The sequence below is a fragment of the Chaetodon trifascialis genome, chromosome 21 (genome assembly GCF_039877785.1).
Source record: "Chaetodon trifascialis isolate fChaTrf1 chromosome 21, fChaTrf1.hap1, whole genome shotgun sequence".
NCBI classification, from domain to species: domain Eukaryota; kingdom Metazoa; phylum Chordata; class Actinopteri; order Chaetodontiformes; family Chaetodontidae; genus Chaetodon; species Chaetodon trifascialis.
The window spans coordinates 8,292,276-8,310,153 of record NC_092076.1 but is presented as its reverse complement, the minus strand read 5'-3'; the positions used below and the strand labels follow the sequence as shown (position 1 = coordinate 8,310,153).

General features: G+C 40.3%; 4 protein-coding genes across 4 annotated transcripts; 1 reads left to right on the top strand and 3 right to left on the bottom strand.

Annotated features, from left to right (window-relative positions):
* Positions 1 to 833: 833 nt before the first annotated feature.
* On the bottom strand, positions 834 to 3,602 carry LOC139349699 (dual specificity phosphatase 29-like). The gene is made up of 3 exons (XM_070990660.1): positions 3,448 to 3,602; positions 1,933 to 2,153; positions 834 to 1,165 (listed from the first exon to the last, which is right to left on the bottom strand). Exons 1-3 carry the CDS (start codon positions 3,600 to 3,602, stop codon positions 939 to 941), a joined length of 603 nt encoding a protein of 200 aa, XP_070846761.1. The 3' UTR covers positions 834 to 938.
* Positions 3,603 to 7,321: 3,719 nt separating this feature from the next.
* LOC139350137 (dual specificity protein phosphatase 13A-like) lies at positions 7,322 to 8,905 on the bottom strand. The gene is made up of 3 exons (XM_070991275.1): positions 8,664 to 8,905; positions 8,264 to 8,481; positions 7,322 to 7,723 (listed from the first exon to the last, which is right to left on the bottom strand). The coding sequence occupies exons 1-3, from the start codon at positions 8,789 to 8,791 to the stop codon at positions 7,512 to 7,514; spliced, it is 558 nt and encodes a 185-aa protein (XP_070847376.1). The 5' UTR covers positions 8,792 to 8,905; the 3' UTR covers positions 7,322 to 7,511.
* Positions 7,614 to 17,552, top strand: LOC139350140 (sphingomyelin synthase-related protein 1-like). The gene is given in 8 exon segments (XM_070991279.1): positions 7,614 to 7,661; positions 7,892 to 7,927; positions 7,929 to 7,999; positions 13,166 to 13,741; positions 14,478 to 14,573; positions 14,660 to 14,777; positions 14,864 to 15,014; positions 15,809 to 17,552. Coding segments are annotated over 8 exon segments (1,386 nt in total). The 5' UTR covers positions 7,614 to 7,628; the 3' UTR covers positions 16,114 to 17,552.
* Positions 10,834 to 11,758, bottom strand: LOC139350136 (dual specificity protein phosphatase 13A-like). Its single transcript, XM_070991274.1, is given in 4 exon segments — positions 10,834 to 11,027; positions 11,175 to 11,392; positions 11,504 to 11,679; positions 11,681 to 11,758. Coding segments are annotated over 4 exon segments (666 nt in total).
* Positions 17,553 to 17,878: the final 326 nt, after the last annotated feature.

Sequence of the window (17,878 nt, the reverse complement as noted above, 5' to 3'; positions counted from 1 at the left end):
AGTTAGCAGTTAGATCATTTCCCCAAACGCTCGATGTTCCTGGATGGAAAACTTGAGAAGTTATTGCTGCTCCCCTGCTAGTCTCTCCTGCTGGAAAGGAACTACAGTCAACTCTAACCTTATTGGTACAGTTTGCTCTGTTTTCCATCTGAGCAGAGAATCAGTGTTGTTTAGAGGCTGAGCCCCCCTGGAATGAGACAGCTGAAGATGCCAGAGTCTGGGTGGACTATTTATTCCTCAGACGAGTGTGACAGAAGCCAGGCAGCTTGTGTGGTGACAACTTCAACTCGGCTACTCCAGAACCACAGCAGTGTTTACAGTTGTAATAGTGGAAGCGGTTCAAAACATGGTGAGGAATTATTGTCAGGTTGCCACATTGAGTCCTTCCAAACCACTCCACTAATTAATTTGTACCTAACGTAGAGAACTTAAAAGATAATGCTGTTTACCTTTTCATTTTTAACTAGAAATCACCTAAAGACACTTAAACTACAATGAATTTATTTCACTACCATGAATTAACTGCATGACATTATCATATAAAAAACTGTTAAAATCACTTAAAACATTTTGGTCAGATTTGTTATAATGATGGACATGATGGCAACAAAGCCAATGAATGCAAGCCCCAAAATGTTGAACTGTTCCTTTCTTTTCACCTGTTGTGTTTATTGTAAAGAAGTTTTATGGCTCGGACAGTTCTCTTCTTAGGATAAAGTTATTGTTGGTTTTGGTCTACAAATAACAATTATTCATTATGATATAAATCCTTTAATGTGGCATAAGTCACTTCTTAACTTCTTAAATTCTAAACAAAAAATGGAATTTAATCATAAAAAGAAAAGACAATCAGTCATATCTTTGTTGTAATGTCTACTTCAAACTCAGTTACTGACAGGAAGCAGCAAAATAATCCAAATTTATAGACTGATGTTATCTCAAGTCCGCCTGCTGACATTGGAGCTTCGCGACGATCCCTGGTAGTGCAGCTCCTTGTCCAGCTCTCGCAGCTGCTCCAGGAAACCAGCGTTAGGACAGATGTTCCTGTTGGCGCTGACAGCTTTGATCGCGTCCACCAACGTCATGTTCTCGTGGATCATCAGGTAGGCCAGAACCAAGGTGGACGAGCGGCTGAGACCCATCGCACAGTGGACAAACACCTTACCTGCCAATCAACAAGAAACAACATCTCACTTCCTGCGGATCAGACCAGCGCTCCGTCATCCTCTACCAGCTCCTCTTCTATATTTACAACCACCCAATGACTGGATTATTGTGGTGAACTTTATTCTGATGTCTAATTTGTTACTTTTCTGTGGATTAAAAACCATGCACATCACAGAGAGGAGTACTTCTAACTCCTGACTAAAAGTTTTCAACAATGTTGCAACAAATGTTTCTACACACGGTAATCCCTGGTTCCTTATCAGGCTTGAGGATTAGGGGGCATAGGAGCGCGTAATTGAACTGTCTTGGCGTCTGTGTATTTCTGCCGGGGATTACTGTAGGCCCCGCCACACACTGGAGCCCCCGATCAGCCAGCATGTGAATGAGGAGGCCTCATCTTATTACTGTCATGTCAGATACCAGCTTCACTTTGCATAACAGGCCAGGCAGGCACAGGCCACAAACATAATTGTGTAATTTCCATGTCCAATAAAAGTGTTGCTTACAAATTACCAGGGCAATCCATTTAAAACCAATTTTCCTGGCCAGGGTCTGAGCTTATGAGAAGATTACCGTGGGGGAAAGATATTAGCTTGATATTATGTTTAGTGTTTGATTTGCATTTTAATGACTAATACAACTGGGGGGGGGGGGGGGGGGGGGGGTGTCTCTGATGGGAATTGACTGACAAATGTTTCTGTTTCTTTGACTTGCAGAAAAAAAAGAGTGATGAGAAATACCTTGAGTACAGTGAGAGCTGCTCACCTGTGGGCGAGCTCAAAGCGTTCTTGATAAAATTGGCGGCTGAATAAAAGAAGGGACTCAGGTTAAAGGATGGCATGTCAAAAGCTTCCACTCCATGATAAGTGATGCTGGTGTCTCTGTAGAAGCTGGGCCCCGTGTTCACGTTGAACTTCCCATCAGCAGCGTTAAGTACATGGGTGATGTGGTGAGCCTGGAGTGTCCTCTTGTCTTTGGCTGCATACCTAAAAGGGAAATAAGCATAATTATCTGTCCAGTGCAGATTAGTCGGTCCTATGAGCACAGTTCATGATAGTAAACAATACGTATGACCACTGCACAATAAGGAATGCTTATAAATTAATAAGTGGTTGTCATATTAATCGTTAATAAAACATTTACTAACACCTTATAGATAATTAATAAGCTGTATGATGCATTGATTAGAAGGGCTTTTATGTTGCCAAGTGGTGGATCCACATTTAAGTTATGAAACGTTTTGGTTTAGATAGATTTTTAATAATTAAATGGAGCAACTTTCCTTCACCGAAATAAAACACATGGAAGTGTTGACAGTTACTGTTCAGTCGCTATTTAATTTTTTAATGCTACTTTCAACAGCACAAATTAAATTTATTTCAGCTCCATTGTATCTGGGGTGACAGATATGTAAACCTGGGCAGTTTATACATTATGCTCACTGTTGTCTTCTGTGCACCAACTCCGCACCTCCCAGAAACATTTTGTGTTTAGCACATTAGCTCGTTAGCGTGTTCACATGCTAACGCTACATCCATGGCTAATTTGTGTGAAATTAGCATTTTAATGTGCTAGTGTTCAGCATATAGCCTAACGTTTGTATTAAAGTATTAGCATACATATGGTTAGCATGGTGCCACGCTAATGTTTAGCATATAGCCTAATGTTTATGTTAATATGTTAGCATACATAGGTTTAGCCCAGTAGTATGCTAATGTTTAACATATTTATCAAACATCTGAAAAACTGAGGGCTGCATGGGAAAATTGACTTCCTTCATTTACATGTGGGTTCAAACCTTCATTGGTGACCATCTGTGTAGGAGCAGGGATGTGTTTTCTCACCTTCTCACTGGGTGTGGGTGTGTCTATGTGGAGGTGTGGCTGGGTGTGAGTGTCACTGGGGCAGAGTGATTGCTTGATTGATATCACCTGCACCTACCTGGGGATCAGTTTGTTTGTTACAGAGTGAGGGTGAGGCATGGTGCCTATATTTCTGTTGACTGCAAAAGCTGTTCACCATCTAAAAGTCCAGTAATGCAATTATGTCTGCATATCATGTAAGGTCGAAAGTTTGATTTTACTGAAAGGGTCAATAAACACCCTTGAACTATAGCAATGGCTTCATGTTTCCTTGGACTCAGTGTGTCAGACAGATCCCTGCCTTCTCCCTCTCAGTGACTAATTAAAAGTTGATAGTCACAATATAATCTGTATATTCTTCATTAGTATGTCTTACAGTAAAACAAGTTAGAAAGTTTTTTTACTATTCCGGTCTCACATGTCTCCAATATAGATCCTGGGCTGAACTTCATCCAGATGGCCGCTGGTTCCTTTCTTTGTCCACATCAGCCTCTGGAGCTCTGAAGCCGGGGGGGTCTCATACCTGCCGTCTGCCCCCTCAGGGCTCGCCAAGCAGCTCAGGCCTCTGGGCATGTCTGGATGCTCCACTTCTGCTTTTACAACCTGTCACATAGAAGTACCACATAATATTCTACCGGAGTTTAGCTGGGAGTTACGCAGCGGATTTGTTGAACCAACAGAACTTATCATTGCTATGAAGGTTTGAGCACAATGAGTGCGGGTATAGAGGCCAATAGCCTTTAAATATAGACGGTACATATGGCAATAAATGCACTCAACACCAGCAAAGGACGACAAGAACACATCATTTTAAGATGACAACATTGTAAGATGACCTTATGATGCTCTCATTATTTTATCTACAGTTCAGTAGCACTTGGTGGGTTTATTTATCTCCAGAGATACAGAAAATTGGTATTCAAGGCCTGTAAACATCAGCTTTTCATTTCCTGCAGGCAAGTCTAACCTGTGCATTTACAATTTATACACTGGGTTGTGGAGAGACTTACACTATGGGTATTGTATACATTAGCATCCATTTAGGCAGCTGTGTGATTCTGCTCCAGGCTGAGGACGTACGAACGATGTGTATGCATTGTTATAGTAAAGAAACCGATGGCAGCTCAGCTTCATATTTGCATTCTGCTGCTGTGTGGAGACATAATGTGGCGCTCGGGGTTCGGAGACTTATTGTCGTGTCCACAGGGATGACTCATTGAGACCAAATCTGTTTCAGTGACCTTTTGTTAAGCTGCCGTGGCATATGGAGGTGCACTCAAACATCATGATGGCTTTATCCATCTCTGCATGTGCATGGTTGCATGTGTGTCACTCAGAGCATGTGCATGCAAGAGAAGCTGCGTCTCACCAGGCGTATGCTCCATGCATATGAGTCTATGAGTCATAAAGACAGAATAAAGTGTGTCTTTGCACAAGTACAACATGTGCCCAGAGTACCTGGAGGCTCTTCTTTCTCTTCATTGATCTATAAGTACAACCCTTCCCTCCCTCCCACCAACAGGGCAGAGAACTGATTTCCCTGGTGCACATGTTGAGCTGCAGCGCTGCTTTCATAGCCTCCCCCCTTAGGCTAACCTGTCCTTCCTGCTCTACTTCTGTGTAATTAAAGATGCTATGTATGGGAAAGTGCCCACGGTTAACATGGAGGGCAAATAAAAATGGCTTTTTACCTCCTCTGGGCCTCTTCTTGGTGGTTTTATGAATTACACTTCTCTCTTTAGCCTTTTGGATGTGGTTCGTCTGGATTTGTTAGCGAATTAATAAAAGGACAAAGAGCGGTAATGCATCAGGCAATGCAGTATCATCACAGTGCATACTCATTTATATAAGTGCTTTAGAAACATATTTACCTTGCAAACAAAGGTATACAGTACAATAAATCCACACACCGTAGTTTATAGACACTGTACACACTAATAAATATTTTCCAACATGGACCTGCAATAAATTCTTAAGAACACATTGTTAGTAGACACTTGCCTTGGCTGGAAACGTTGCTTTTCAAGGTCTCTCTGTACAAGAGCTACATGTAGGTCGACAGCACAACTGTCTTCGTTCTCCTTGGTAATCTACCCTGCAACCTTTTTTGCTATTTTAACATCTGAATCTCAGCCCAAAATAATTCTGGCATCATCTTCTGCATTCCTTAAAGGTTACCCGAGCTACCAGCACAGGAGGGAGGATAGGACACGGCTTTTTCAATAGCAAGAGAATTAGATCAGTGCTGCTGTACTTGAGCTTAAATCTGACACAGTCGTTGCTGAGATTCTTCTCTATGGCGAGGTGTGTTTAAATTAACACCTGGACATGTGGTCAAGTCAGGAGTTTTTGATCTCTCTTTATGTGTGGATCATTTAGTGAATGGAAGCACATAAGCTGATTAAAGATAAACCTTCAACAAAGAAAAACACAATATGGACATATCTTGGCTAAAGCATTAAAGCAGTATGTCAAAAAGAATTACACAGGGAAGAACATATGTACAAACAATGCAAACATTTCTTTTCATCATTCTTTGTAAAACTTCTTAATTTATTGTAGCATTTTTCTCAGATCCAAATAAAATACCTAAAGATGAAACCATTGTATTGAAACTAAATGTCTAATACAACTCCTGCCATATGATTCAGTGTAGTTTTTCACATACTGCTGCTTTCTGTCATAATATTTGGAGGTCTTATTCACAATGAACTGATTCAAATGTGTGTGTGTGTGTGTGTGTGTGTGTGTGTGTGTGTGTGTGTGTGTGTGTGTGTGTGTGTGTGTGTGTGTGTGTGTGTGTGAGAGAGAGAGAGAGAGATAATGATTTAAATCGGGTGGGAATCATTGCTGTCAAACTATATTTCAGATGAATCTCTGTACCTTTTTGTGTTTGACATTCATAATGCTTCTCAAATGACAATCAAAAGACCTGAAAATCTTTGATGTACAGTACAGGATTGATCAGCTCAATCCAGCTTGATGAAGACACCAAAGGAGTTTCACACTGTGAACACTGATTGGTGCAGAGACAGATGTTGTAGATTGACTCCCATTTTGAGTTGAATGTTGACATGAAGAAACGTATTCTGTCTTTTCTGAGTCTTGGAGTTTACAAAAATGATGCTTTGTAAAACATTTTCCATAAGACATTTGGTCCAGTCTGCTGTAAAACAAAGTGAGGTGTTGAAGAAAAGAAAACATCTTACATGAATGAGAGGTAACAACTTAACCCAAAGACATAAAAAGCACTAACATCTACTTACTGTTAGTTTTCATTATTCAGTTTTCACTTCACATTACATTAACTTTTAATCTGTTCTGTAACTATCTCGTCTTTTTCTTAAGACATTCTTAACATTACTGCCTCCAAAAACATAAAAAAGCCTCCAAAGTCTATGGTAGCAATGCAATGCACCGTTAGACCCTGAGGCCTAAAATGCAAAGCTTGGCCTGAGGGTGGCGCCAGAGGAAAGGTCACGTGCTTACTATGTTATTATCGCCACACCTCAAACTCCGCTTGTCAGGCTCAGCCATGGATGTATTATAAAATTATAAAATTATAAAATGTATTTTAAGCTCATTTCCTGTATCCATGGGCTCAGCTGCTCTTCGTTTTCAGATTTGGTGCAACTTTCTTCCAGTTTGTTGTGCTGTATCAGCTTCAACTGTACTTTGGCTCAGTTGTGCAGTGACATCAATGCTAACAAGTGTTAGCATGTTAACATGCCTTTTTCCATGCTTGTTAACAACTAGTTTACTGGATGTTAACACGCTGTTAGAATATGACATTAGCTATAGGATGTCAGTATGTTAGCAACATGTTAATTTGCTAATATTTATCATGTAATCTTTTGTATTTTAGCATGTTAACATGGGTGTAGCCTAACATGTGCTAACTTGCCAACAACCATCATGCTTCCATGCCCTTTAACAGTTAGCTTACTGGATGCTAACATTCTGTTAGAATCTTTTATAATAGCATGTCGTTATACTAACAACATGCTAAGTTACTAATGTTTATGCATGTTTATGTTAGCGTGACAACATGGATGTTGCCTACTTGGCATGCTAATGTGCTAATTTTTAATATTGGTGTAACATGCTAATATTTAGCACAACATGAATCACAGTACACAACATCACAGTATTAAAAATGAAAAGGTATTAATATTTAGCATGTTAAATTATTGTTGTCATATTAATGTTATAATTTTGGTAACATGTTAGCATTCTAATAAAAAAAGCTTATTAGATTAAATAAGTGCATTATGCGTTCAGTTTTCCCATTCTTCTTTTTTTCTTAATATGATAGCATGATTAATTAGTGTGAATCTCAAAGTATATCTGAGTTTGACAAAAATGTTATGATAGTCCATTAGCTGTAGAGATCTATCACTCCAGAGCAACAGACAGACCGGCGTCACCACCATCCCTAGAAACCACGCTGCTGTGTGGCTAAGAAGTGTAAACTTCTCGTGATTACAGGATCTGACATGTTTTCTTTTTTCTTGTCAGCTGCAAATCCAGATCCAGCAGCAAAGCCAGGAAATTCCTGTTGGGGTAGATGGCTCTCTTCTGGATCAATTTCTTCAAAGCATGTTTGAGCGGGAGGTGACGGTAGATCATGAGGTATGCTAACACCAAAGTCGATGACCGGCTCATTCCCATGATGCAGTGCACCAGAACTTTCCCTGAAAAACAGACAAGACGCAGGGGAAGGGGATGTGACGGAAGGATTAGCGAGAGGCCTCAGTCTTATTAATATCATACATGACTGCCCGTCTCACGCTGTGGCCCTTCTTTTTTCCTGCCGTGAGCTAAAAATAGTTCCCACAATTCATTGCCTTTGTTCATTTAAGGTCCCTTTGCAGACTGGGCCTGACTGTCTCTTTAATCCCAACTCGTCCTCTGCTTGATAGCTTCTCTGAAAAGAGCCATGGTCACATTATAGACATAAATTCTGCAAGGTAAGACCCTTATTATTACTGCCGGCTGAAAATACACTTACATACCTTTGCAAGTTGGGTTACATTGTGGTGACATTGAAAGGACGGTATGATGGGAGAATTTGAGTAGGTGGGTTTATTAAGGATGAATGGAGTGACATAAAAGATGTGCAGGAAATTAGAAAACTGAAATCTAAATCTTTAGAGCTACTGATTAATATAATTACAACTCTCTGTGCAGAAATATGATAATTCGGGTGAAAATGAAGCCTTGAGGACTCTTACCATCAGGTGACTTTAGTGCTTTATGAATGAAATCAGCTGCAGGCTGGAAGTAAACATCCAGATCAAAGTATGTTGAGTCATCTGCTGGAATGCCACAATACACAAAGCTGTTGCCATAAAAGCTTTGGTTCCCTATGCTGCCTCGCTTGGAGTGTGCAGCATTTAATACATGAGTTATACCTAATTTCTGCAAGGCAGCCTTGTTTTGGGCTACTGCCCTAGCAAGACAAAGAGACAGAAAGAGGTTCAAGACATATGTGAACGCTAAGCATCACAGCACAAACCAGAATAACGCAATCATTTGTAAAAGATGACTGTTTAACATTACAAGTAACATTTTTCACATTTTCATTCAAGGCGAACTCATTAGGTTTGATTAAAAATAAAACTGTATACTTACACATTCCCTATGTATATTTTTGGCCAGACCTCATCAACTTCATTGAGATGTAGTTTACACGAGTCCAAAACCTTCTGCAGATCCTTCACAGTCAGATATTCTTTTCTCTTGTCTTTCAGGGTTGACATTTTAAGTCCAAATCCCTTGTCTTGGATCGATTACTGGTCCAAATGTTTGTTATATCAAAGCAGTTCCCGTCAGCTCCGGCTCAGGATGATCTGTACGAGCAGGTGTTTATCTGCTGTCACTGGACAGTTACCCAATTTAGTGCTTAACCTAGCGTGTAGTCTTACTCGTGCAGAGGGCAGAACAACAAACAGTGCTTCCCGGACGCTGCTTTTCACACCGCTGTGGGACTCTAATTTAATAAGCCTCAAACAGAGATGAATAATTCCATAAAGCAGCAATAATTGGATGTAATTAAGGACAGAATGTTTAAGTGCATTGCTTATGATGACAGAAAGTCCAATGTGATGCAGCAGTCATGGAACAGAAATAGTCTAACAGCTTCATGCAGCTTCTTTACTGCTCTGACATGAATATCTTGTGAAAGCAAATTGGCTGAAGTGGAGAAAAAAAGTGAAGCTTTGCTGTTGGCTGCCCATGACAATAAACAGCCCTCGCGTTGCTGCAAGTGTCTCTTTTAACCTTCCTATTATGTTGCAGGTCAATTTCACCCATTTCAGCGTTTTAAATGGAAGAAAAATATAATTAACCTCTCTTTTAAGCCATCAAATGTGATGACTTCTCTTCATTCAGGGTCGTGTGTGTGCGTAAAACGTGGACGCAGTGGTGTGCTGTGAAAAGTCAGTCCTGATGTTGTACACAGAATCCGTCAATAAAGGTCTACGGGTCATTCTGACCTGGAGACAGTTATCGATTGATTATTTAAAGTGCTGCCTCTGCTTATTGATCAACGTATGGTAGTGTATGTGGTGGGAATAAATCCCACCTGATATGTATGTAATTCTTTGAAAATAAGATCCATACCTGCTGGTTAATGTGTGATTCTGGTGCGATCCAGATGCTAAGTGTAGTTATGTATGCTCATGTGTGGGAAGAAGGCTCGGTTGATAATGTGTGGATACTTTGTGTTTGAGAAGCTGTTTTCGAAGCACTTTAAGCACTTTTCTGAGAGAGACACTCAACAATGAGCTCTAGAATATTTACCAGGGAAGAAGAGTGATCTTTTACTCCGGTCATGTAGGGAAAGATGTTTCTGGGTTGAAGAGTTAAACACTTCACATTAGCAAGTGTGCACAGCATAAATTAAGACCACTGGTTGCTTTTATTTCATGGTCTCAAGAACCTGCTTGACAAATACTGAGGTCATGATACCATTACTTACTTTATTTCATTTTTCCTTAAAAATCAAACATTTTAAGTTTAGTTTAGACAAATCTTTATTAATACATTCATATCCGGTGCATAAACAGTTAGGGAATACTTCATAACATAGCTGTAATCTTATACAATGATACTAGATTACAAACAAATAATTACAACCTGTTATAAAGCATTTCTTAACTATTATTCATGTGCACATCTATCATTCACAAGTGGGCTTAAAACTGATGGCGCGCTAGTTATGGGTGCTTTATATGTTTTCAGTTACATTAATATTCACTTTAAAATGTACTGAACTTTGCTTGTAGTGACATTATTCTGTGTTATAGACCATCTACTGACTGTTCATATGCTGTTTTTAAATGCTAAATTCAAGGGATGTGTTACCAACATGACCTAATACAGACAAAAAAGGGCAATATGTAACAAATTAAATTATAAAAATTGAATGTTAAGTATGATATTTTTAGTGAAAGTGTGCAGCAGGGTTGCAAATATTTTTCAACATAATGGAAAGGTTAAATAAGTCATTTTGTTTCATGTTCAGTCTTATAATTGATTCTGCCTGAGGGTGCGTTGATTACACTCATCTCCTATGAATATAAGGGTCAATATTCTGTGAGCAGGCAGCATGATTCACATCAAATACAGCACCAGAGTTAATGAAAATACAGTTAATTCAATAGCATTGTTGAAACAAACTGATCAGAGTCAAAGTACACCATGTCCTTCCTCTGGCAGGTGCTGAAAGCTTCATTTATCTTGAGGAAACAGGCGTTTGAGGCTCTGTAAATTAGAAAATCTATGAGGTGCAGAGGATTACTCAGGATGTCATGCGCAGTTTCATATCCAAAGCACGAAGCTGTTTGAGGAATCCTCTGTTTGGGAAAATCCACCTGTGCTCTTTGACCTTATTGATGGCCTCTAGAAGGGTGTAATGGTGGTGGATCATTAGGTAGGCCAGGACGAGGGAGGCAGACCTGCTCACTCCAACAGCACAGTGGACAAACACCCGAGCTGGTAAGAAGAAGAAAAAGATTACAATGAGCATAAAGCATGAGCTGATGCTGGGATTTTATCGTAGATAAGATGAGGGGCGTACAGGAGGCCTGCATAGCCTGAGATAAATCTGAGTGACAATAAAGCAACATGATGGGTATTTACCACATGCTGTGTCAAGTGCACTCTGAATGTACGCAGCAGTGGGAAAGAAATAGCGAGAGAGGTCAAAGGATGGTGAGTCATCGGCAGGTACTCCATAATAATCCACAGTGGAGCCATAGAAGTCACGACTTCCCTGACAGTGCATCCGGCCATGAGCTACATTCACAACATGAGTGATTCCCATCTTCCATAGACTGTAGCGATCATTGGCCACTGACCTGTGGACAAAGGACCAAGGGATTAAAAGAAAAAAAAAAAAAAAACACTTTAGAGAGAAACAATTTGGAGTTATTTTTATTTCATAAGCTGTCAAAAGAAATGCCACTCACATGTCGCCAATGAATAGGTTAGGCCAAACTTCATCCACATGATTACCGAACCTTTTTCCTCCGTACAAAACCTTCACCAAGTCTTTAACAGAAGGAGTGACAGGGGAAGCTGCATAACTGTCCTGGTTCATAATTGACTGCATGAACATTTATAGTTGCCTGCATAGAAAAATAGTACTCTGAAACTAGCCATTTGTGTGATTTTCTTCTCCCAACATTTGTTTTCAAACTCTGTTGAGCACTTACTACAACCATGTTGGTACTGACAAGGACAGGTGTCCCTGTTCTAAAATTAAATCACTGACCCATATACTAAATGTCAGCCTCACGCCTCCAAATCTCTATTAAGTACATTTTATGTCAAACTACAATTTCTAATTCTGTGGCTTTTTACTGCACAAAGAATGACTTGTTTTTCTTTTTAACAGCCACAATACTGTAGGATCAAACACACTGCAGTATCCACTTTTCACCAGTAGGTGTCCTTATTAGCCAGGTGGAGCCAAACCCCTCGTAGCGGATCTTTTTACGTGCGCAGCTATTGTGGACATTACCGCTTTCCGTTGTCAACAAATGCTAACCAGCGCGAAGCCAAAGCGAAATGATTTCCAGCAAGCCCGTTTTATTGCAGCAAATGCTATTATGATTTCTCCAGATTCTTGTGAGATGCCGTTTAGTTAGCTAACTGCGTAAACAAGTTTCTGCATCGCCCTCTGTTACATCTCAGTCCGGGTGAGTGAAGGTAAGGCGCACGCATTGATCAAAGCTTGCTTGCTAGCTAGCTAACGGTAGCTCGATCTGAATTAGCCTGTTGGGGCAGGTTGTTGTGATAGACGAAAGGATGCTTTCGCTTGTTATCACGTCGACCTTAGACGTGCTTGTGATTACGAACACTGTCAAGAGCCAGGCTGGCTCTGGCCATAAATTGTCAGGCGTTAGTAATATTAGCTCCTGGCCCCACCTTACTAATAGCCGGTGATGGGGATTATTGCAGGTAGCTGCTTTAAATGGACAAAGTTACTGACCGTCTGTAAAGCACTAAAGCCAACAGTTTCAAAATATGTCACCTCTGAACAGGTAGATGCTAACATTGTTTGGATGTCTCTACAATCCTGGGAACAGATTTTGAAAAGGTGTTGTTGTTTTTGTTTTTTTTTGCCACCGACACTGAAGTTAAATTGAAACGAGGTTTATTTCTTCTAGTGTGTAGGATGGTGTCAACCACAAATAAGATTAGGGATAATAACCAGCATGGTTTTTTTTTTTTATCCATCTCTGTTTCCAAAATCTTAAAGTCAGTGTCTGGTCTGGAGAGCTTGTCTGATCCTTCACCTAAATTCTTTTTGGGTGTGGTTTCCATTGTGCAAACTTATCTGAGCAAACTCCAGCCTGTGTCTTGCCTCACACTTTTGCTTAACATGTGAATCCTCAGCCTCTCTGTGTAGCTCAGGGATCATCTTAAACTTGCTTTTCATTCATAATTTGGTCACAAAGTGAAGTCATTTTCCGTTTATGTCTTATTGCTGATTCAGTGGAAATGAAGAGTGCCTACTTCTCCTTATGATTCCTTGGTTTGCTGATGAGGAAGTCAGACAGGAACAGACCGTAAGAGAGAGCCCAGTCGTTAGCATCACACTTAAACTTAAATGTGCTTTTCTTCAGCCTTCAGAGTGAGAAGGAAATGACACAACTGAGTGTCCGTCGCTGGACGCCCAAACACGTCGCCAAGTGGCTGAAGGAAGAGGGCTTCTGTGACTATGTGGACCTGCTGTGCAACAAGCACCGACTGGACGGCACCAGCCTGCTTGCCCTCAGCGAGTATGACCTGCGCTCGCCACCTCTGGAGCTCAAGGTGCTGGGGGACATCAAACGGCTGATGGTGTCCATCCGCAAGCTCCAGAAACAGAACATAGACGTGCTGGAGGAGCTGGGTCTGCCCTTTGACGGCCACTCGCCTACAGGCTCTGGAGGCAGTTTGGACTGGCTGTGTAATGGAGACTCAGGCAGGGACTGTGATAGCACTGACACAGCACCAGTGGGAGAGGAGTATCACCAGTACACTAATGGGAAGTACAAGCAGCAGACGAGGCGCCTGGATCCAGAGTACTGGAAAACAGTGCTTAGCTCCATCTACGTGGTGTTTGTGTTTGGGTTCACGTCCTTTGTCATGGTCATAGTGCACGAGAGGGTGCCTGACATGCGCACATACCCTCCACTGCCAGATATTTTCCTCGACAGGTGGGTGTGTGACAGCTAAGACACACTTTTTGTCTGACCTGGGGCATTGGATAGCCCTCAAAAAAACAACAAAAACAGTCAGCTGTGAAATTCCAAAGAGACAGCGCAACAGAAATATACATTTTCAGAATATCACACCAGATGGTGGACATTATAATTGCCCTACTTCCCTGTAGCATGTTTCTATTATTGTCCTCACATATTCCTGATGGGCTAGCTTTGGTTCAAAGAGATCTTTGAGTGTTTTTTAAAGTGACCTACTTTGTAGTGTGACCCGTTGTTTATTACTAGCCTTTAGCCTTTCATGGAAAGTTGCAGTTTATCGGAAACGTCATTTCAAGTAAGTGCCAGTTCGGGGTTTTAGTGTTTTAGGGTCAGTATTTCACCTTTTTAAAATCAGTCATGATGTTTGAAACTGGTGGTGATTTCACTGATTTCATTTCTGATTAATCTGGCATTTTTTTAATCAATGGCTCAGTCCAAAGAATGTCCAAAAAATAGGAATTTGCTTGTTTTGTCAACCAACAGTCCAACACCCCGACAATATTCAATGTATAATGATAAACAAAACAGATAAAAGCAGCAAATCCTTACACTGAACAAATTGAACCTGTGTGTTTTTGTTCATAAATGACTGAAGTGAAAACATGACCACAAATAGTTGTCAGTTAAATTGTAGTGGAACAGCTAATCAACATTTCAGCACTAACCTTTTTTTGATTTTTTGTTCAAACAGTGTGCCTAGAATACCATGGGCCTTTGCTATGGCTGAAGCATGTGGAGTGATCCTCTGTAATATCTGGTTGCTGGTTCTGCTGCTCCATAAGCACAGGTAGAGTCTTTCACATCAGTGCAGTATTGTCACTGCGTGGACTGTCCTGTAGGATACACGGGTTAACTGTTTCTCACCACTTGCAGGTCCATCCTTTTGCGGCGCATGTGCAGCCTCATGGGTACGGTGTTCATGCTGCGCTGCATCACCATGTTTGTCACTTCCCTGTCTGTGCCAGGACAACACCTGCAATGCTCAGGAAAGGTGACACATGATGCAGTTATGAAACACTACACCTCTGCCTGTTTTGAAAGATCACAGTACTGACGGTTTCAGTTCTCACGTTCTAGATCTACGGTGACATGTGGGCCAAACTGCAGCGAGCTGTGGCCATCTGGAGCGGTTTTGGGATGACCCTGACAGGAGTTCATACCTGTGGTGACTACATGTTTAGCGGCCACACTGTGGTCCTTACCATGCTCAACTTCTTTGTCACAGAGTGTGAGTAGCGTCTCCGTCTGAGGTCATTTTTGCTTTACATTCAGTGGGGAACAAGACCAGCTTCATAGCTTTATACTTCAAAAACTTTTCATGTTAAAGGTCCAGTGTGAAGGATTTAGTTGCATCTCGTGCTAGATATATAGAGCTCATTCTAAAGTAATGAAAACACAATGATTCTTATTTTTAGGTGATTATACACTAATGAAAATATAACTGTGAAGATTATATGACATTTCTACCAATAAATCCCTCGAAATCTTTCACACTGGACCTTTAAGATTAAGTTGAAGTGACAGTGGAATCACTGATAATAACTGATGATATGATATGATATTAAAAGTTTAATAATTTCATTTAAGGTTTAGCTAAATGGCAGTTTGTAAAAAAAAAATCACAAACACATGAGACAGGTCTGATTCTGCTTTCTGTTGAGATTTACACACAGTTCCCTTTAGAATATAACATTGTTTGCCAGATTCCACCCACATTCATTCACGGAAAGGATGTGATATTATGAGCGGTCATTTGTGACATCAGAGAAGAAATCAGAGCATGCAGAGGACGAAACTCTGTAACCGTATTTGGCAACATTGTCCCTTTGTTACCACCCAGTGTCCTTCACTGGTATTACAACTGAAATGAAAACTAGCCTTCCTCAGTCCCTCCTGCACAGAAGAAGTCTGTCACCTCAGGATGTGACAGATTTCTGGATGGTGCACTGAAACTCTAAACAGCAACGACAATAAGCTAATCTGTTGGATCTGTCCCCAACTGTTTTTCTTTGTATTTAACAGACACTCCACGAAGCTGGAACTTCATTCACACGTTGTCCTGGGTCCTGAATCTCTTCGGCATCTTCTTCATCCTGGCTGCACACGAACACTACTCCATCGACGTGTTCATCGCGTTCTACATCACTACCAGACTCTTCCTGTACTACCACACGCTGGCCAACACCCGGGCCTACCAGCAGAGTCGACGAGCTCGCATCTGGTTCCCCATGTTCTCCTTCTTTGAGTGCAACGTCAACGGGCCCGTCCCCAACGAGTACTGCTGGCCCTTCTCTAGACCTGCGATGATGAGGAGGCTGATTGGATAATGAGCAGCATCAGACACATCTTGTGCTGTTTCTGTGTCTGCTTTGTCAAGTTGCCAACTGAGGTGGTGTGTGTTACCTTCATCAACAAAGACAACTGATGTGATCCTGTTAGCACCAGGGCCTGATTGGAAACACAGAGCCATACGTTCTTATATTCTGAGTCATCCTCAAACCCGTGTTCACTGTTACCATTTTTAGGCGGATAAAACAAAAACCAGGAAACCCTACATTCATTCATTCGTTTGAAAAAGTGAACACTGGAGATATTGTGTCTCAGTGTTGGTTGCTTATTTCTTAAGTGGTATCATTTTATGTAGCATGAACTGCATTTGTCAGTACCTCACATTGTAAAAACATACCTGTCTGTTGGAGTATTTGGTTAGCACATGCTAGAAGGAAGCCACATCAAAAACTCAGGCAGCAGCGTACCCAATCCTTTAGAGCAGTTTGCTATTTTCTGTGCAATTACAAATTCATTTCAAGGTTTGGATTCTTGACTGAAATGTTTGTCTTACCTCCCACTGTGTAATTTATCTAAACCTAACACTATGGACCACTGTTAAAGCAATATGTAAAGATCTACGTTTCATACAGTATTGAGAAACACGTCTTTGCCATCGTGTGAAAGTCTTTTTCATTCCTTGAGATTATGCTTACATTACAACAGTGTTACTAAATGTTGACAGAGTAATTCATGGCTCACTGAAACCAACAGTAAAGTACAACAGATCTTCGTCGATAGTGTTACACTTATTTCTGCCTTTTTCTTACCAGACCCAGAAAAGATACAGTGACGTAAACATCATCATCATCAGCCAAAAAACATGGAGTCAAAGATCTTTTTCCACCTGTCTTAAGTATGATTCCATTTGCCAATTACCTTGAGTGTTACAAAAGATTTCTCTTTTAAAAATGTCCCAAATCTTTCATGTTTACTGTTGGATAGTTGTATAGTGCTTTTTTAAAAACCATCATAGCGTGTAAATGACCAGACTTGTGTAGGATTTGAGCGTTCCCTGACAATAATCTTTAACATTAATCTGTAGTAATAGTTCTTAAAAAGGACTCTTAAATTTGTATGTATTTGTTTATATTAATTTATTTAATTTTGTAAATGTCAATAGGTATTTTTATATTTCATATACTGTGTTATAGCAACATGCACATGGAAAAATATGTTTACAGTTGCTCTTAACTATGTATTTGTTTGAAACACAATGTGCTTTTTAAGTGTAATGTTGATTTCAGATTGGCCTCGACATTTCATTGATTGATTTGATCATTGCAGCGTGTTAGAAACATGATTAGTCTCAGTGGAGCTGACAGACTGCAACACATCCTTTCATTGAGGAACGATGCTGTTGTGTTCATGCGCTCCTGCAAAGCCACATTACTCGTTTCATGTCTGGTTCAGTCGTTTCCATCATTAAAGAGCTGAAATCAAAGACCAGATTGTTTGTTTTTTTTTATATATATAAATATATATATTGTGTTAGTGTTGAAGTATCTTTAGTTTCTGTAAGGTGCCTACACTCACAGTACATGCCAACTATTTGTCATTTTCGTTTGAGAAACAAAAATTATTTGCACATTCAATTAAAAAAATTATAAGGAATTTAATCTCTTACTCATACTTATAAACTTTATTTACCACTTCATACAAGAAATGCAGTTTGTAGTGTCACATAAAAAGACAATGAATATGAAAACAGGGATATAAAATTAATGTAAAATAAGATGGAGAAAAAAAATCACTTGATAATAA